This window comes from Sus scrofa, chromosome 2, assembly GCF_000003025.6.
Source record: "Sus scrofa isolate TJ Tabasco breed Duroc chromosome 2, Sscrofa11.1, whole genome shotgun sequence".
Taxonomy (NCBI): Eukaryota; Metazoa; Chordata; class Mammalia; order Artiodactyla; family Suidae; genus Sus; species Sus scrofa.
In genome coordinates this window covers 90,720,113-90,741,820 of record NC_010444.4, presented here as the reverse complement: position 1 = coordinate 90,741,820, position 21,708 = coordinate 90,720,113, and the positions used below count along the sequence as shown (strand labels likewise).

At 40.0% G+C, this 21,708-nt stretch overlaps 1 protein-coding gene across 8 annotated transcripts in view; it reads right to left on the bottom strand.

The window, feature by feature from the left end:
* Window positions 352–21,708, bottom strand: part of ATP6AP1L (ATPase H+ transporting accessory protein 1 like) — a 60,488-nt gene continuing 39,131 nt past the window's right edge. For 7 of the 8 annotated variants that reach the window (XR_002341797.1, XR_002341802.1, XR_002341796.1 and 4 more), the window contains 3 exons: window positions 17,933–18,450; window positions 8,834–8,929; window positions 352–6,645 (listed from right to left, as the gene is read on the bottom strand). Coding sequence is in view for 1 of the 8 variants with exons in the window: in XM_021084512.1 (XP_020940171.1) it covers window positions 18,148–18,450 (303 nt within the window). In the remaining 7 variants the exon portion in view is untranslated. Of the gene's footprint in view, window positions 6,646–8,833; window positions 8,930–13,027; window positions 18,451–21,708 lie in introns of those variants that run through there. The other variant, XM_021084512.1, reaches the window with a different exon arrangement.

Here is a 21,708-nt window from a genome sequence, read left to right as displayed (position 1 = left end):
ATGATACCCAGCCTTATTTTACTGGCATTTTTAGCAACATGAATGGACCTAGAAATTATCATGCTAAGTAAAGTCAGTCAGACAATGAGACACCATCATCAAATGCTTTCACTGACATGTGGAATCTGAAAAAAGGACACAATGAACTTCTTTGCAGAACAGATCCTGACTCACAGACTTTGAAAAACTTATGGTTTCCAAATGAGACAGTTCAGGGGGTGGGAGGATGCGCTGGAGTTGTGGGATGGAAATCGTATAAAACTGGATCGTGATGATCATTGTACAACTATAAATGTAACAAATTCATTGAGAAAATAAATAAGTAAATAAATAAAACCATCATTTCATTTTGTATTTTGAGTTTCTAATATATTTATTTAAGGTTTTCCCTATTCCGGCCATATCATAATCATATATACATATCATAATTATACAAATTTTATACACAACTATACATTTATTTATAATATATAATATATACAAAATATAATATACATAAAGCTTTTGCAGAATTATGTAAAGATTACCTCTGTGAGTAGCAGAAAGTTACAAAACTCTCCAGGACCTTTAAAACTGGACGTCATTTTCTAAGTCTTCTTCAACAGATAACAATAATTGTTCCGGAACAAATAAGCAGTTTACATCATTGGAGCATTACATCTGGATACCACAACTGCAATGCACTCTTGTCTCTGCAAGTGCGTGAGTTTTCTGTATTCAGGAAACATTCCAGATCCAGAATACGTGTGCCCCTGCCCCTCTGGTCTATCGAAAACCTTTATGGGAGCCATGAGGCCATAGAATTTATACATCATCTTTCTTCCAAAGTATCAGAGACTGAACCAGACAAAATAAATCCTTTCTCTTGCAGGCTACTGGCTAGATGTAGAAGGCTCTGTGCTGGCATTCTTCCCTCCTGTTCAGCTGTATTTCAAAACTTCTCTTTTTGAGAGAATAGCTTCAAAGAGTTTCCAGAATGCTCTAAAAGCTTTTTGCTTCCTTTTCCAGTTACAAACTGAAGACTGAATTTGGAAAGGTGGTAACATGATTTTTGGTGGACGATTAGCTCTTAAATCATAAGGAAAGACAAGATACCTCACTAAAGGAGGCAGAAGATTGTCCTGCTCTTTCACTACAGCATGGTTTCCTTTTCGCACAAAAGAGCTGTAATCCACAAGTTGAGAAAAATCTAACAGTCACGATATTGCTAAGTCTTTTGACTCTCCCCTTCTTTCCTGCTGGTCATTTCTCTAACCCAAAGTCTGACTGAACCAGGGGAAGGAGGAAAAAGAGCAGCCTGACTACTTGTGGATCTCTGGCAGAAGGTACAGTATAGGACAAGGTTCAACCTAATTTCTAAAATAAATGTTTCAGATATTATTGCTACAAACTCAGTCTGTTCCCCATTACCGCAGATACCAGGAATTAACTGTAATTTTGCTTCCATTTGATTCCCCGTAGGGACAAAACCACAGTTTTAATGCCAACACATGCACGTTCTAACATTACAGTAAACGTTTTTCTGACGCATTTACAGATTCACAAAAAAAGAGAGATAAACTGAAACACTTGGCTAAGGCTTAGTTATTTTGCTGAGAATCAATAATATTTCAGAGAGTGGTACAATGTAGAAATTACCAAACCCGTTCTTTAAAAACCCTCAGGTTAGAGTTTGAATTACTAGAAAAAGAAATGCAAATTGTTTATTGTTTTCACATGTACAGTAAATTCAGAAAATTGTACTTCTTCGAGAACCATATGGGAGAGACCTTCTTTTCATCAGTAGTGGTTATGCTTATTGTGCCAAGAGCTAAAAAGATGTTTTTAATAACCAGAGCCAGTTTGTTATACAATCTGTCTAGATCTTGCTTGTAAGAGAAATGAAGATCCCTTGGGTCGGAAATAGAGGGTGATGGGGGGGTGTTGTCTGAGATGATAGAAAAGTTGTACAAGAAGAACAATCCAAAGGGAAGTATCTTTAACTCGAAAAACTGGTTTGCATATTTCACTGAGGTACCACGGGAGGTTGCCGGAGCTCCATTTGTGAATGTGACTTTGTTCATTGTAAGAGGGAATGGGACAATGACTTGGGTGCTACAAACATGTCCCCTAAAAAACCCAAATTTAGTTCAAGCGAACAATTCATCCAACAACAGCCTGAGAGGGCCCCAGAGAAGATGACTGCCCTTTGAACCGAGGGAAGGCCAGAACCCTGCCTCAGAGGCATTCTTAGGAATGAGAGTGACCCTGAGAAGATCACACAGATGTTTCCCTAGACCTGCGTTTTTTTTTTTTTTTTTTTTTTTTTTTTTAAAGACCCATCAAAAACTAGTACCAGAACATTATAAAGAGTTCATGGCTCATGATGAAATAAGAAAATTAAGGAAAGTGCATTTTCATAAAGTTAAATAAATTCATTATGAAAGGCCAGTCCTTCATTATAAGATTATATCCTTCCTATAGTTCTCTGGATCTTCAACATATTATGTGGAACCATAGGAAATTGCCAATATTCAGCTATTTTTGACCTACAAAAATGGCAATTTCCTTGGTTTCAATCTAACATTAATGATGATGATTGGATAGAGGAGCTTGTAATGGCTTTGTGTGCAAAATATAGACCTGGTAACCATATGTCAGTACCAAGATTTATTTTTGAAAATCTTCTATTCCATAAAATCCATATTACTATAATTGCTACTACAGAGCGTCTCAATCAGCAGCCTTCCAGATTTTGACTACTGCAAAACAAAACAAAACAAAACAAAATTAAAAAAAAAAAGGAAGGAAGACAGACCCAGGTGATGAATAGAATGTTATGGACTAGTTTTATATGAAGGGGAGGCTGGAACTCCTGAGTCCTGGGACACCAGGAGCATCCTAAAGGCATATGAGACCCTGGGCTAAGAAAGACTTTCCAATCCCTGTCCCAGCCTCATTAGGAAAGGAAATTGCAGATCATTCTTACTTACATTCTTCCAGTGGAAGGATGCATAAGTTGATCCTCCAGTGGAAAACAAAGTAAAAATCTATTCATAACTTGGTATTTAGAAAAAAAAAAACAAAAAGAAAAAGAAGAAGCTCCAAAAAGTAAGACATGGTTCCTGTCAGTAGCAGAGATTAAGAAGATTGAGGCAGGAGTTCCTGCTGTGGCTCAGAGAGTTAAGAACCCGACATAGTCTCCGTGAGGATGCATATTCAATCCCTGGTCTTGCTCAGTGAGTTAAGGATACAGAGTTGCCACAAGCTACAGTGTAGGTCTTAGATGAGGCTCAGATTTGGTGGATCTGGTGTTGCTATAGCTGTGGCCTTGGTCTCAGATGCAGCTCTGATCTGACCCCTAGCCTGGAAATTTACATATTCCAAAGGTGCAGCCATAAAAAGGAAAGAGAAAAAAAGAAGAAGAAGAAGAAGACAAAGAAGAAGATTGATGCAGTCCTCTGGTTCTCACAAAAGATACATGTTCAACATCCAAAAAAAAGGGTATCTTTATTGGCCCTGCCAATCACTGCTCAAACGCAGCTGACTGGACTGCAGTGGACCAAACTGAAAGGTGAGCTAGGACGTCCTGAGGACTTGAGTCTGAGGCTGCTATTTTGGAATGGGCACAATGAAGCTACGTGCAAGCAGAGAACCAAAGAGAGCAAAAGTAAAGCAAAGATACATAAGTGATGAGAAATCTAATACCAAAGAGAAAGAGGTGGAAAAACAAGGCAGAGAAAGCAGATTTGGTTCTAGACTACATTCCAGTTCTAGAGACAGTTGCACATGAAGATTTAGGTGGGTCTTGGGATCCCAGATCCTTGGGATGGATGAGATATCCCTGAGACAATTTTTCTTACTTAAGCCAGTGTGGGGGAGTTTCTGAGTCTTGAAAACAAGCTCATTAAATTGTAAAGTGATTTATTTAGTGGGAGATGAAACTGGATTATAATCAGAACTGGCTAAGAGCAACATGACTATATTTTCTTCCTTTTATATCTCTTCTCTTCCATATATGGTTCATCTTTTGCTCTTTCATTCCTCTTATGTGGCAGGTGTGATTACTCAGAGATTGATGTAAATCATAATTTGGAAATGCTTCTAACCTTGATGACAAATCAGTAAGCTCTGGCTGCATAACAAACCGCTCCAAGACATAGAGGCTGAAAATAACCAATTTTTAGCCAAGATTTTGCAGGTGGGCAATTAGGCTGATTTCAGCCTGGCAGTTCTTCAGGTCTCAGTTAGGCTCACTAGACATTTGTGGTCAGCTTCTGGGTCAGCTTGGTGCTGGCTAGTCTAGGATGGCCTCTGCTCAGATGGCTTCTCTCTCTTCCAGGTGGTCTCTCATCCTCTAGCAGTCTTTGCCCCATGATTATTTACTTGGCAGCTGAGCAGGTTTCCAGGCGAACAGGTGTATGCTTAGGCTCCGAATCAATCCAGTATCACTGCTGCTGCATTTCATTGACTAAAACAAATCATCAGCATACCCCAGATTCAAATGCTGGAGACATATATCTCACCTCTTAAGGGAAGCAACTGCACAGTTAGATCACAAGGGATATAGATAAAGAGTGGGATATAAAAGTGGCCATTTTTGCAACGAGCCCACCACAGGTGGCCACCAGGGTTTGGGTAGAGTCTATTCACAAAAGAGATGTGGAATAGTGCTTAGTTCATCTCTGCTCTAAGATGCCAGGAGAAAAGCTATTTTCCATTTCTTGACTGGTTTCCTTCTGTAATATACAAAGTCTAGGACACAAAGGATCAAATCCAGGACACAGGCTCACAAAGCATAACTGTGGACTGGGATGGCTGCAAAAATGGAGATTAGAAGCTGGAAAAACAGAGGCAGCTGGTTTTAATAGTCTAAGAGAAGAGTCTATCCAAAGACTAGCATTGTAAACACTGTCAGGGTATGAGATGGTGCATTTTGACAACGGCAATTTAAAAGTATCTCTTTAACTATAAACTTCCAGTTATAAGATGAGTAATTTCTGGGGACCTAAGGTCTGTGTTTAGTATAACTAATAATACTGTATTATGTATTTGAAAATTGCTAGGTGATTGCCTCTTAAATGTTCTTGTCACAAAATATAGTAATTATGTGACATGATGGAGGAGTTAGCTAATGGTGGTGGTAATAATTTTGCAACATGTAAGTGTATCAAATCAACACTACAGTTTAAAATTAGAAAATGTTATATGTCAGATATAACTCAATAAAGCTGGAATAAAAAAAGAAAATCAAGAGTTCCTGATGTGGTACAACAGGATTGGCAGCATCTTGGGAATGCTAGGATGCAGTTTCAATCCCTGGCCTGGCACAGCAGGTTAAGGATCCAGCATTGTCACAGCCGCAGCTTAGGTTGCAACTGCGGCTTGGATCTGATCCCTGGCCTGGGAACTCCATATGCTGCAGGTGGCCAAAAAGACAATCAAAATATATTTTTAAAGTATCTCTTTGTACATTATTTCAATTCACATTCCTTGGCTAGAAAGATGGAAGTGCATCTTTCTTAACAATTTCTCCCATTCTTGCATGACTCATGTCTTTCCAGAGCCACTAACAAACTCTACTCATCCAGGCTATCAGTACCAAATAGACCTGCCACAACAATTTTAGTGACCCGGAGGATGAAGCAGCAGAAAATGTCCTACTATCATGTCTAACAGAACCTGAGAGCAAAATAAACTAGACAAGATAAGAGATCTTAGATACTTCAATGAGCAGTGGGTCCCGAATAATACTCCAGACACGTTTGTACCTGAACAACAAAAACCTTTGAAAACATTATGATTTTCCCAATACAACAACAAGAAATACTAATGAACACTGGGAATAAGCAGGAAGGAGTAAGAAAAAGCCCTGTGCACAGACTGACATTTACCTGATGTGATGTGAGAGACTCCAAACTTCCTGGGATTAGTCTGCCACCATACTGAAATGTTCACTATTAAAGTAACCCTTTCTGTGGATTAGACACAGTCTGCAAGAAGCCACTATAAAAGCATAAATGTGTTTCAAATATATTTGAAAGCAGAAGTCATGGATTCGTTAACAATTTGTCATTTTTCTATCAGAGAGAAAAATTAAAATGAAGGCTTGATGAAAAATGTTGATGGGGCAAAGGGATAACTCAGAAGCAACCTCAGGTATCTAGGGGTTTACATAAGGACACAGGGCATGAAGGGGTGGAAGAAGCAGTCTTGCAATGACTCTGTCCTTTCAATAGTTTGCATGGAGCCAGTTGTGGAGAATGATGGAGAGTGGGAAGGGGAAGAGGAAGGCACAAGGAAGGAGAAGACTCTGCACCAACATTTGTCATTTCCTTTTGGGTCTGGTTTCACATCAGGATTTCCTGTTGCCATTGTGACAAATCACCACAAACTAAATGGTTCACAACAACACAAACTTATATAGTTCTGGAGGTCAGAAGTCCTCAAATCAAAGTGACAACAGGACCACTTTCCTTCTGGAGCCTCTAGAGAATTTATTTCCTTACCTTTTCCAATTCTAGAGGTCACCTGCATTCTTTGGTCCATGGTTCTTCCTGTATCACTCCAACCTCTACTGTTGTTACATCCACATCCCACTCTGATTGTATCGCTCCTGTCTCCCTCTTTTTCTAATAAGAACTTTTGCAGCTACATTGGGTCCACCTGGATTTTAAGAAGAAATATTTGGATAAACATCTTTAAATGGGCACTGAATGCAAAAAGTTTTGTGTCCCATTCCCACCAAAGCATGACTTCAACAAAGCAGGATTAATAGTTGAGTGAATAGGATGAGATGTTCTGTGGCTTTCAGTGAACTTCTCCATCAACTTCTACCACTGCCAAATGGACCCAAATAAAGTGGCAGGGATACAGGCATGAACTTAGCAAAATGGACTTCTGCTCACCAAGGCTTATCAGGCTATAGCCCGGCTAAGTACTCAAACTGCTAGCAGCAGAGACCAACACTGAGCCCCTAAAATGGTACCATTCTCTAGGGATAATTAGCCAGATACCTGATGGGGTTGATCACATTAGTCGCTCCTATCATGGAAGGAGCAGTACATTATTCTCACTAGATAAGCACTTACCATAGGCATGGATTTCTCTTCCTTGCCCACAATGCTTCTGACCCTATCTGTGAACTTACAGAATGCCTTATCTACCATCATGGTATTTCATAGCATTGCTTCCAGTCAAGCATTTCACAGCAAAAGAAGTGTAGCCAATGGGCCCATGCCCATGGAATTCACTGGTCTTCCCCTGTTGCCATCATCCTGAAGCAGTTAATTGACAGAACAACTGAATGGCTTTTTACAGACTCAGTTATAGTGCCAGGTGGGTGGTGGTACCTTTCAAAGCTGTGGCAACATGGACCAGGAGGTAGTAGATAACTTAGCAATAAATGTACCATCCTGTTTCTCCCTAACCCAGGATTCATGTATCTGAGAATCAAGCAATACAAGTAGGAAGAGCAGCTCTCAGTAACATCTCTAGTGATTCACTGACGAACATTTTTCTTTCCATCCTTGCAACTTTAGGCACAACTGATACAAAGGTCTTAGTTTCCAAGAAAGGAATGTTTTCACAAAGAGACAAAACAATGATTCTATTGAACTAGAAACTGAGACCATCACATAGCTTCTCTGGGGTCCTTACGCCTATGAACTGACTGAACAAAGAAAGGGGTTACTTTTGTGGTTCCCCATGGGGGCAATTTTGTCAGGAGGACATTTGCAATGTCTGGAGACATTTTTTGCTGTCGCAACTGCAGGAGAATGTACTAGCACCTGGGAGGTAGAGGTCAAGGATGCTGCTAAACATCCTACATGGCAGAGGATAGGCCACTACAAGGAAGACTTAACCTACCCCAAAATGCCAATAGTATGGAAATCCTGGACTGTTCAAATGATCCTAGAAATTGAACCTCACTATCAAGGGGAAATTGGATTGCCATTACACAATGTGAGCAGAGAGGAACCTTGGGTACTTTTTTAGTATTCCCATGTTCTGTGATTAAAGGCAATGAAAAACTACAAGTCAATTCATGCAAAACTGCTAATGGTCCAGAATTTCAAGAATAAATGTTTATATTATCCCACCAGGCAAAGAACTCCAACTAGCAGAAGAAGGCAATTATAAACACCAGCTAGACCATGTGACTAAATGCAGAAATGAGAAGTATAGTAGTTGCATGTCTTCCTTATTCTGATGTGAACAATTCTCTGTGTGTGTATATGTATCTGTGTGTGTGTGTGTGTGTGTGTGTGTATATATATATACGTATATATGAAATTCTTTGTATATATACCTATGTATATGTATGTATGTGTGTGTGTATATATAGAAAATACTTTTATTTTCCTACTTCCAATTCCTGATCCTCTAACACAGTATGTGTGGATAGTTGTTAACCGTTAGGTTACAGGATAACAAAGAGGGAGTTATAATAACTTATAAGAAGAATGAACATGACCAAAAACACAAAAGGAAATAAGCCTCCACTTAGGGGGAAATGGTTGTACACAAGGGTAGTTGTATCAGGTTAAGCAGAAGTATAGTTGTTACTGTATCTATTTTTAAAATAATTATAGTTTACAGAGATGTATGGGAGTGCTAAGTTGACCAGACTGTGGTGGTTTTATAATCCATCACTACAGCTAGGCTGAACCATGTTTTCTAGAATTCACTTCTCTGTATGTTTTTGATTAAGATGGACCATATCTGAGAGCCTATTTTTTGCAGGAGATTTAGAAAGTAGAAGTGAAGCAGCAGCCATTTGTTCTTAACCTCCAAAAAGCAGAGTCAGGTGCATTTGAAGCTCAGGTACATTATCATTTATTTGCTGGTTTACCTTGTTGGCACACGACAGCACCCAGGTCTGGAGCTTCTCCACTTTTTCCTGGAATCCTCCCTCAGTATCTTCAATTCATGGAACATTTATTTAGTTCTGTAACAAAGGGAACTATTTTATCAATGATGGAGGCAGTGAAAACTGACACAGGTTTCATTCTCATGATCCCAGCTCCTCTTCATGGATTCTAGCTTGTCCTTGCTCTCCCCCACTTTACATCCATTTTTGCTTCCCAGTTGTTTGCTATGCAGACTTCAAGTTTTAGCATCTGACAGTAAGACAAGAGGCCAGTCCACGGAGACTATTTATCCAGTATCCACAGTTGTGTATAAAGTCAAATCTCTGTGAAAATCTCTCTCCTTCAAATCCCTCTCTCTCTCTCTCTCTCTCTCTCTCACACACACACACACACACACACACACACACACACACATTTATACAGGTCTCTTCCATGGCTCTGGAAGAGTCCCTAGTATTATGTGCTCATGATAATATGTTTTGGGAAAAGCTGTAAAAATAAACTATTTCAAACTCAGTCTAGTTTTAAAATTTTTAATTATTTTTTTCCTTTTTTGGGTCGTTTCTTTTTTTTATTTTTTAGGTCCGCACCCATGGCATATGGAGGTTTCCAGACTAGGGGTCTAATCAGAGCTACAGCTGCTGGCCTACGTCACAGCCACAGCAATGCCAGATCCTTAACCCACTGAGCGAGGCCAGGGATTGAACCCACAATCTCATGGTTCCTGGTTGGATTCACTTCCACTGCACTACGATGGGAACTCCTGTTTTCTCTTTCTAAATAGATGATCACCTTCATGCCTAATTTATATTTATAATTTTATATTCATTTTCTTAAAGAGGGTCTTCTAAACAGTGGTTCAAAATCGGCATCTGTACCTGCAGAGGTCTCCCTGCATTTGAAGTCAGTTCAGAGTTGACCTTCCTGAAAATACGTCAGAAAACCCTTTTGCAGCTGCAGGATGAAATAAATGCTGACTGCAAACAAATGGAGAAGGTTGGTGAGTCCTGACTTCTGACCACAAGACATTTAAACATGAAGCGAATTGACTGCAGTTTGCATTAAGGAAACTGTAAGAAGGAGGGCTGTACTGGAAAATCAGGTTCAGTCTTGAAACATGCACTTCCTCAACAAGAAGAGGAATGGAATCAAGGGCACAGGAGATGCAGAGAGGAGGCCTAATTAAGGTTAGAACATTTGTCCAAATCTCCACAAATATAATCTCCTGGACCTTGGATCCTCCCAAAAAGCAGAATGATTTGTAACACATAAAGAGATTTTCAGATATCACTGGAATGATTCATCAAAGAAGGAAAAAGAATACGCCTTGTTTAGGGGAAGAATTTGAGACTACTGGATAGGTTTCTAAATCCAACGCCTCATGTAAATGTGACAACAAACTCTCAAGGTCAGAGATGAGTTTTGCTCAGAATGATGCCACTGCTGGATAAAAATGAATGTTGTGGGAAACACTTTATCACTGTAATAGAGTTGAAAATAAAATCTAGCTTCTTAAAAAATGTGATAGTATAACACTCTATAGTTAAATATTACCGTCATGACGTAGTGATTAACGAATCTGATTAGGAACCATGAGGTTACAGGTTCGATCCCTGGCCTTGCTCAGTGGGTTAAGGATCCGGCGTTGCCGTGAGCTGTGGTGTAGGTCACAGACACGCCTCGGATCCTGTGTTGCTGTGGCTCTGGTGTAGGGCGGCGGCTACAGCTCCAATTAGACCCCTAGCCTGGGAACCTCCATGTGCTTTGGGAGCGGCCCTAGAAAAGGCAAAAAGACCAAAAAAAAAAAAAGGACAAAAAGATTCTTGGCTTCATATTTATTTTTAAGCTTTTCCATGATAATTTTTGAAGAGCTAGTATGCATCTTTTAAGACCTAACCAAATAGATTTTTAAAACATCTTTTAAGTTTTTAAACATTCCATTGATCTTTCATATGTAACATGATGGATGGATAAAGGAGAAAGAGATGGCTCCATAGACAAAGAGCTGTTATTTTAAATCTGACTGTAGTCTGACCTGGATGGATTAAAAAGAAATAATTCTGAAGAGGAAGAAAGGCTCTTTTCTTTAAGATCAACACCATAAATTATTTCCTAACTTTCAGTAAAAGTCTGTGACATTCGTGTCGATGTCAGACAGCAACTCTGAGAACTGAGGAGTGAGAAGGTGAGGCCACCAGAGGTGGTTTGAAAATCAACAGAGGCAGGAAATCAGAACTAAAAGAAACAAGAAGAACATAAATCACTACTGTTCCTGCCACCAATCCACCCTCCTGTTGAATTCTCAGGTGTCACGGGGAACAGACATACTTCTCACATTAAGGGGATTCAAACCACTTGACCAGGAGAGCAAACTAAAGTATGACTCCAGAGGATTTGGGGACATCCAGGGGGCCACTGTCAGGGTTACATGTTATAAAATAATAACCATTAGAACAACTAAATTTGACTACCATCATTTGTCCTATTTTTCCTTTATAAAATATCAGAAGGTCCAAACCACCTTTTAAATTCCATTTATTCGGAACTAGAGGGTTTTGCTCTAGCGCCATTTGGTTCTTTTAAAATGTTGTTGAACTCATCTCAGCAACTGAAAATATCATATAGTAAACACTGCAAGTTCTATCATAGAGAAAGAAATCTGAAATACATAAACTATCCCAAAGAGTCATGGAAAAACTCGATCTGTTCACTTTATTATCTTTTTATTATGGTGTGAAGGCATGAAAAGCATAAGCAATGGACACAGGCAGGATGGACAGCCATTCAGTATTCTCCCCAGGTTATGTCCCGTCTACGTGCCTCCACTGAAGAAGGGAAGTGGCTTCTCCACCCTGTTCCCTAGAAGGAAATCTGTAACACTAAGGTTTCTCTGAGGACCTTGTTCCACTCATTTTCTCCCCTCTGGAATATTTTTAACCTTTTTCTATACACTGGTTCCTCCTAGCCTGAGGGCTTCCAACTGCAGAAGCCATCACCTTGGTAGGATCCCCAAAGTGGCTTCTTAGCAATGATTGTTTTGTAATAACTTATTTGCATAAATGAGAGACTATCCGAGGGCTGCCTTATAACACCACACCCACATCCCAATATGTTTTGAGTAAGAAGGCCTCAGTTTGTTACCTGGGAATTATCTGCAACCTGAAGCTGCCTATTTCAGCTACCCATGGAGCTTCATGTGGCAGGGATCTATCTTAAAAGACTACCAGGCTGTAGGGCCCTAAAAATTGGGACACAGAATGACAATACGTGGGCATGTCTATAGGAGTATATGACACATGTGAACATCATTGTTCACAATGTCACAGCAGGGGAAAAAAAAATACACAACCTCAGAAGGGCTGCCTTACCCTAGAGCATCTTATTGGTTGTTTTAAATTCTTTCTAAAAAAGCCTACTAGATATAAAACAAAGTAACAAATTTTAATTTGTCCAAATCTCTGTGCAAGTCTGATTCTCAACAGGAAGTAGGCACCCTAGGCACCCCCAAATAGGATAACCTAAGGAGAGTTTATTTACAAAGGTCCCAGTAGGGCACAGGAGACCCACAAGGGACATGCAGTAACCTGAGGCTGTCACCGGAGCTGTTACCATCTCTGAGCCCAAAGGGACAAGGGAATAAGAAATTACTAAGAGCCAGGAGAGAGTCGAGTGTAGGAGGCCATCTTAAAAGAAGCAGGAACCTTCAGAGAAGGGATACACCCAGTCCAAGGCACTCCCTCTGGGAAAACACTCTGGGAATAAATCCTCTGAGCTAATGCTGGTCTCTTTTTTTCCATGGAGTATGATGTTCATCAGTGACCTCCTATGGACCAAATCCTAAGAATAAACATTTCTTAGTTCTTTTCTGACTTGGTATCTCTCCAGCATTTGACATAATTGACTATTTCCCTCACCCTGAAAATCTTTTTTCCTTTGATTTCTGAGACACTATTCTTTTCTTGGTTTGTCTTTTCTCTCTCTTGCTTCTAGTCCAGCTTCTTTACAGACTTCTCTTGCTCATCCCACTCCATAAATAACGGCATTGCCTAGAGATCTACTGTCAAACCGCCTTTCTCCTTGATCGATTTCATTCCTTTCTCCATCACCACTACCAAGTTTTCAACTTTCTCCCTCTGGCCTTTACTGCTTGTCTTTCCAGAGAAGCAGATCCTGCGAAGGATTTGAATACAAGCAATTTATTTTGAAGGTGATGCCAGGAAACATTATTAGGGGAGTAAGGAAGGAAGACAGGGCAAAAGAGAGAGTTAATGAAGTGAACATTATACAGTGAAGATGCCTCAACAGGCAAACGAGTCTTACTGAGGAGCTCCAGGAAATGGTATAAAACACACCCCAAAATTATTTGAATGAAGGGGAAAATGCGCTGTGGTATTTACACACAACTCCTGAGAGTTACTGCAGGAAGGCCACTCCCAGTGCGTATTAGTTCCTTAGCACGTCCAACCTGCCAGGAACACAGGTAGAGCAGCCTCTGAGGGCCGTTCTTGGCAAAGAAGAGATGGGCCAATATGCACGGAAACGGTCAGGTCCAAAGAAAGTGGGTGGACACTGACAGCATCTGCTACATTTCCAAATTTCTATTTCTAGTCCAGATCTCTTCCTTTGCCCCATATTCATACATCCAACCACGTACTTGGACTCTCCTACAGGAAGTGCCTGCAGGAATCTCCCCTCTCCCAAACCCACTCTTACCCTCACCTGTTTTTCCCTGATGGCAGACACCAGCACCCAAAATAAGACATCTGCCAGTCATTTGCGACTTGCCAATTGGTTGCTCTTTCTTATTGAACCAACCTCTGAATCATCCCAAATCCTCTCAAGGTCTCCATTATCTCCAGTCAATATTCTAAGTCTACAGTTGAGCACAATGGTTCGCTCTCTTCATTTCCAGCTGCATCTTTCTCATTCCTCCGAATACACTGCATGTGCCTACCCACACACACAATTCTTCACACCTAACAAAGCCCAGTCTTTGCATATGTGTTTCATTCTGCCATATGTCTTTCTCAACATTACCTGTCTGCTCAACTCCTGCTCATGTTCTTTGCTGTATTTTCCCAGACTTTCCAGGAAGACAGACATCTCTTTAGGTTATGCTCCTGCAGCACTAACAATTAAAGGACAATAATCACATACCTATTGGGTTACCAATAAAAGTATCCATGGGAATAGTATAAGTTATTTACCTAAATATCAGAACATACCAGAAGTGATGCAAAAAGACAGATAACTGATGGATGAGCATAAAATTGTTCGTTATAATGCTCAACATTAGATAGGAAGACCAAAGACCCTCTTTTAAGAGGTCTCTTCTTCAGTCAAGAGTGCTCTTCTGGAGTCACAAACAGACTCAGCTCCATGAGTCCACTGTGATGGCTCAAGAAAGGTCTTTTTACACCAGAACTGGATGATGATGATGATGATTTAGATGAACAAGTATTTCAGAGGACTGCCTAGCCACATCTATCATAGAACACTTTACCATTAATAATCTAATCTAATTAACACTCTTCCCTTTCTTCCCCTTAAGGTTCCTGTGCTGTTATTTCACCCCTGATACTCCAGGATCCCAGCATCTCAAATGAGACCAAGTTCTCCAGTTCAAGAATAGCATCTCTTATCTTCATCCATAGCCTAACAGAGGACAGTCAGTAGAGCACTTTTCAAAAATTCTAATACTGTATCCCCAATGTATATCTATGACAAAAGAAGTGTCTTCTGGTCCTTCACAGAGGAACAGTTATGAGGATGGAGAACAGGTCATTAATGATATGTAAATTTTAATATCTCAATTTTCTAAGTTTAAATTTTTTTTTCTATAGTATACTAAGAAATTTCTGGCCTATTTCATTTGTGTTTCTCACTGTTAATTTCACAGTGTAAGCAATCAACTGAGAAAACTGTTAGAAACACTCCTGGCTGCTCAAACCAGCACAACTCATCCAAAATCTGGTAAGAGAACGTATCTCAAGGGATTGAGCCCGATGTGAAATTATACACCTCACTCTCTAGAACCCATTTACACAGATATTCCCCAAGTCTTATGCTGCATAAATTAGCAAAACCTTGAATTTTATTCTCCCATATTTGATTTTGATGCTAGAATATGACTCTGTCTGTCCAGAGGCATATAACTGTCTCTGGTGAGATCATCACAGGACCATCAAGAAAGGCAAGGATGGTTTCATCTCAGAGAGGATGCTGCTGCTAGCAAGAAGAGCTTAATGGAGTTTAGGAATTCGATTCTTTAAGTTGTCTAAATTCTCCCCAAAGTTACCATTCCTACTTCAAGGTTCTTCTCTTTTGAAATCAATGTTCTCATGTACATATACAAGACCTGGCAAGGCTGTGAATTCCACCTGTAATACAGTTTACCAATTTGCAGATCAGACCTATGTCTGATTTTCAATGATGTCAGCCCATTGTCAAGCAGTAAGATTCTTGTAGATCAGTTATAAAAACTCCCTGGGGGAGTTTCCTTATGGCTCAGTGGGTTAAGAATCTAGCATTGTCACTGCTACAGCTCGGGTCACTGCTATGGTGCAGGTTTGATCCCTGGCTGGGGAATTTCCACATGCCTTAGGTGTGGCAAAAAAAAAAAAAAAAAAAAAAAAAAAAGCCTCTCTGGATTTTTTTTTTTAACACCATGCCTTGATCTGTGAATTTAAACTCTTGAGTCATTGTTTTCTTTCTGTAAGCCCTCCAGCACAGAGAGAAAGAGCTAGCCTACCTTACAGGGTATGCAGTATTACCCTTACATAAGGATCACCATAGGTAAGGATGTATTCCAGTGATCACCATACGTAAGGATATATTCCAATTTGCCTGGCACCATCTTGTTTATGTCTGTTCTCTTAGAATTGTTACTGACACTCGCTTTCACTTTCAAAAGTGTCCCAGCTTGAACAATAGGTTTTGTTGGCCCTTCATGTACTTAGAGGCTATCACATCAGCCTGCCATTTATACCACCAATGGACACTCAAAGCAACCACAGTGAAAATTTCTTTACGGAATGGCATGGCCTATCAGTTTCCCATCCTCTACTGCTAACAAAGTCCTCTTCTGGTTTTAAGCTAAAGAGAGGCAGATAATTAGTCCTAGCCCCCCATTTTCGTGAGGTTGCATTCCCTGCAATCATCTTTGGTAGAAATAAGTACATAAATTAAGATTCTTAGCTGCAGGCCACAGAATCTACTCCAGGAGTTCTCGATATGGCTCAGTGGGTTAAGAACCCAACATAGTGTCCATGAGGATGTGGGTTCAATCCTTGGCCTTACTCAGTGGGTTAAGGATCTGCTGTTGCCACAAGCTGAGGCATAGGTCATGGATGCAGCTCGGATCTGGTACTGTTGTGGCTGTAGTGCAGGCTCCAGCTACAGCTCTGATGTGACCCTTAGCCCAGAAACTTCCATATAAGGAGGCAGGTGTGGCCCCAAAATGAAAAAAAAAAAAAAAAATCTACTCCAGCTAGTAAAAGTGAAAGGATGTAAATTAACTATAGACTATAGTTCAATTTTTTTAAAAATTGAAAGGAATTCACTATGGAATATTAGGAGTTTACAGAATTCTGGGAGGGCTGAACCAAACCTATATTCAAAGCCAATAATAATGCAGTCAAAAGAAATGTCCAGGGAGTTCCTGCGATGGTGCAGCAGAAACGAATCCAACTAGTATCCATGAGGATGTGAGTTTGATCCCTGGCTTTGCTCAGTGGGCTGGGGATCCCGTGTTGCTGAGGCTGTGGTGTAGCCCTGGCAGGTATAGCTCTGATTTGACCCCTAGCCTGGGAACTTACACATGACATGGGTGCAGCCCTAAAAAGAAAAAAAAATGGCCAACATGACACATTTTTATCAGAAATTCCACAGTCATTAACATTCATAATTGGCATCAAAGATGAGACTAGACTATAGATCAGTCACCACAGCTGCTCAAGAGGATCCAATTTCTCTGCACATGAACCCCTACACCACATCATTCTCAACTACTTTCTAAGTTTTGTATAGAGTATCTTAGAAGAACCTAGGTCATCTGTGAAACCCTAGTTAGGGAACTACAGTGTAGTTTTTACAAATAAGATTTCTTTAACATGGAAGGCATAGTAGAAAAGCTTTGGTGAGGAAGCAGCGTGAGCCATTCTTAGGTAGCTACCAAGAACTGAAAGGATTATTGGGAAATCCACATGGATGAAAATGGTTATATGAATATCAGTGGTGGCTCCACATTTTTTTTTTTTTTTTTGGTCTTTTGTCTTTTTAGGGCCGCACCCGAGGCACATGGAGTTTTCCAGGCTGGCCTAAGCCACAGCCACAGCAATGCCAGATACGAGCCTTGCCTGCAACCTACACCGCAGCTCACAACAATGCTGGATTCTTAACCCACTGAGCAAGGCCAGAGATTGAACCCAAAACCCCATCATTCCTAGTTGGATTCATTTCCGCCGCACCATGATGGGAACTTCCCAGAATTTCTATTAATGAAGAATTTAGGGGACACTAACTCATTGGAAAGGGGGTAGAGCTGTTTGCACACTGTTTTTACTTAGCTTAGTTGTTTATTTCAAGTCCTAGGGGGGCTGATAAGGTCTAAATGAGGCAAGCCTTGGCACCAAAAACCAAATTAGAATCGTAAGAGACTGCCAAGACTAGTATCACTCCTTCAGAGACTGAACTCAGCTGTCTCCAAACAGCAAAGTAAATGATAAGAATGCCCTTGAATAAGCGTTCCACCATATTGACAGGAGTCTTCCCTAAACAGTTCAGTGAAAGAGAAAAAAAAAAAAAAAAAGACTATTTTTAAAAACAAAATTGGGGCATAACTTCTGAGAAATGCAAATTATGCTACAAAATATTTTAAATTCTGAACTTTCAGATAACCTTGTATTTATTATTTCTATATTTATCATATTCAAACTGGCAGAGGCAAGGAGGACCAAATGTGTTTTCCCTTCTCTATGATGCATTGTTCTTTTTTTTTTTTTTTTTTGAAAGGGGGAGTCTCCCTAACTTGAAGTATTCTTTTACTTTCAAGGCAGCTTTGAGGCATCAATCATATTTACCTCTGCAGGATTCCTGAAACACCTTTTTCATTGCTCCAAGTCTATCTAGGAAGGCCAATGGATGCTCCAAAATGTATTATTTGCATGTATTTCCTTTAAAGTAAAAATCAAGCCTCTTGGCAGAAAAACTTCCCTCACAAGTCAAACAGCATAGAATATGAACAACTGCTTTTAGAGCCTATTGTGGACTCCTTGGGGGAGAGAGACCTGGGCTATTAAACATAAATTTTGCAGATCTGTTGGCTTCTCAGTTCATAGCATTCAACTCCTTGGCTCCTCAGCAGCTCCTTCTCATCTGCTGCATCTCCAGCTTTCAAATGGGGGAAGTGGGCTGGAGAGGCAATGAAATCGTAGTGCCGGTCCAGATATCGCAGGTAGGTGAGCATATGCAGGGCGTACGCCAACACCAGCAGCAGGATCAGAGACATTGCCAGGCCGATCAGGATGGCTGGCGAGAAGGAGGAGGCACAGTCTCGGGCCTTGGCAAACTGTCCCCCCTTAATAGTAAAGGCTTGGATCTGTCAGGAGAAAGAAAAGAGCTGGAGTGACTGATTCTTTTCTCCTAAGATCTACTTCCCAGTTGGGCTAGGGTTCCTGGATCCCTAATTAGTCATGTTTAAATACTGGGGGCATATTTGAATAATTTAAACATATTATCTAACAAATCTGAGTGTGCTTTTGGGGACAGTGAAACTTAATTCAAAATCAAGACGGACTCTTGGGCATCTATCCGGACAAAACTCTACTTAAAAGAGACACGTGCACCCGCATGTTCATTGCAGCACTATTCACAAGAGCCAGGACATGGAAACAACCCAAATGTCCATTGACAGATGACTGGATTCGGAAGATGTGGTATATATACACAATGGAATACTACTCAGCCATAAAAAGAATGACATAATGCCATTTGCAGCAACATGGATGGAACTAGAGAATCTCATCCTGAGTGAAATGAGCCAGAAAGACAAAGACAAATACCATATGACATCACTTATAACTGGAATCTAATATCCAGCACAAATGAACATCTCCTCAGAAAAGAAAATCATGGACTTGGAGAAGAGACTTGTGGCTGCCTGATGGGAGGGGGAGGGAGTGGGAGGGATCGGGAGCTTGGGCTTATCAGACACAACCTAGAATAGATTTACAAGGAGATCCTGCTGAATAGCATTGAGAACTTTGTCTAGATACTCATGTTGCAACAGAACAAAGGGTGGGGAAAAAAATGTAATTGTAATGTATACATGTAAGGATAACCTGACCCCCTTGCTGTACAGTGGGAAAATAAAGAAATATATTAAAAAAAAAAAAGTTAGAAGACCCAGTAATATTGGATCTACAACCCTATAAAGCAAAAATTAGAGTTGAATCAACATTTTCCTGTGATGCCAGCTATGCTTTGCCACCTGAGGCATGTCAGTTTTTACCTGAGGCCTCTGAGTTTCACCATTTATGCAACATCACTCTATACTTTATTCCTAGAAAAAGCCAGGTCAGCAACGCTGTGTATGTGGAATGCAGTCTTTTGCATATATACCATAACCCAAATCACCACCACTTCTTCCCTGGACTGGGCTTGCATTCTGCGTCTGCCTACATGAAGGATGTTTTACAAGTTCCACTTCCAACACCCAATGCTCTTCCACCATGAGGCTGCTGTTGAGGATGCTGGCATACACTGCACAACACCAAAGATGGATGCACTCCTCACAAGTGCATTTTCAGTGGTCTTGTGAACCCCACGGACACACAATGAATGGGTGATTCTTTCTTAGGCTAGCTGCTCAAAAGCTTCAGAGACTAATTACTGTGCTACTTCCAGCCAGGGCAGACAGATGATCATACAATTTTGTGTACCACCTTCACCAGTGGCTTTAACTGATCTTTCATTCCTTCATTTTTCTTAATCCTCTATCTTTGCTCATCTTTTTTTCGCTTTACATTTTTTACAGCAAAACATACATAAAATCTACCATCTTAACCATTTTTAGTGTACAGTTCAGTGACGTTAAGTACATTCACATTATCATGCAACCATCACCACCATCCATCTCCAGAATTCTTTTCATCTTGTAAAACTGAAACTCTGTTCCCATTAAATACCACTTTCTATTCCCCTCTTCCCCCACCTCCTAACAACCACCATTCTACCTTCTATCTTCAAATGTGACTACTCTAGTATCTCATAAGCAGAATCATTCATACAAATGTCTGTCCTCTGTGTCTGGTTTATTTCACTTGGCATAACATCCTCGAAGTTCACTCATGTAGTTGCATGTATCTGAATTTCCTTCCTTCTTAAGGCTAAGTAATATTCCATTGTGTGAATTTTTAAAATTATAGTCAATTTACAATGTTGTATCAATTTCTGTTGTACAGCAAAGTGATATATATATATATATATATATATATATACACACACACATATATATCATTTTTCTATATTTTCCATCATGGTTTATCCCAGGAGATGGGATATAGTTCCCTGTGCGATACAGTAGGACCTTGTCATTTATCCATTCTAAATGTAATAGTTTGCATCTACTTCCATTGCGGGTATATGCTAGATTTTATTTTTCATTCATCCATTGATAGACGTTTGGTTTATACCCATCTTTTGCCTATTATCACTAATGCTGCTATGAACATGGCTGCAAGTCTCTGTTTTCAATTCTTTTAGGTATATACTCAGAAGTGGAATTGCTGAATCACATGGCAATTCTATGTTTAATTTTTTAAGGAATTGACATACTGTTTTCCACAGCGGCTGTACCATTTTACCCCACCAGAAATACAGATGGGTTCTACTTTCTCTACATTCCTGCCAACAGCTGTTATTTTTGGTTTGGGGGATTGTTTTATAATAAACACCCTAATGGGTATGAAGTTTGCCCATTTTCCAGTTATTTTTCTTAAAGTATTTCTGTAAGTCATCATAAGTCATTTCTGGAACAAGGGAGGTATAAATCAGTCAATTCACCTGTTCTCATTAGGTGAGAATTATTCCTTGCTTTCATTATCACCTCCTCATTGCCCTTTCTGCCTACAGTCCACAATTCGAATTCTGCCTCTACCACTTACAAGGTATATCTCTTTGAACAGTTATATGATCGCCAGAGTTTTAGTAATCTCATTTGTAAAACAAAGAGAATAACAGCTATCTTGCAGCTTTATGATTAGTTCTGAAGACAAAGAATGTAAAATAACCATGAAAGTGCTGACAAACAAAGAGGATTAAGTATTAGTTATTGTTAATCTGTAAATAACATGGTCGGGGTGTTGTACATACATCAGGCCATGAATTCTTTATATCCATAAAAATAGGTCAGAAATTGAGAGAGTAGAGTAACCTGGCTGAATGGCTGAGAGGTAATTTGAAACCATGTCTTTCAAACTCCAAAATGAAACCTCCTTCCCCACCCAGATCTACCTCACCACACTTCTCCAAGCTGAGGGGAAGGGGAGTAAATATATACTCACATGTGGAAAAGATCAAAAGCCTATACAAGGGACATGTAAAACCCTGCCTATTTCAGCAAATGGGAAGAACAAGGTAAGCTTTTTTCACAGGTAAACAGGGCAGTGGAAGTTGACATGTTTCTCAGTCAGAAATTCTAGTGGTGAAAAGGAACCTCTAATGCCTCCATGCCTTTCCACAAATACTTTAAGAGGATCTCTGGGATATTTTTGACTCCCTGGCTGACAGTTCCATTCCTATGCTAACTGCCAAAGCTGTCATTCCAGCTGCAGATGTACTTCTTATCTGCCCTGAT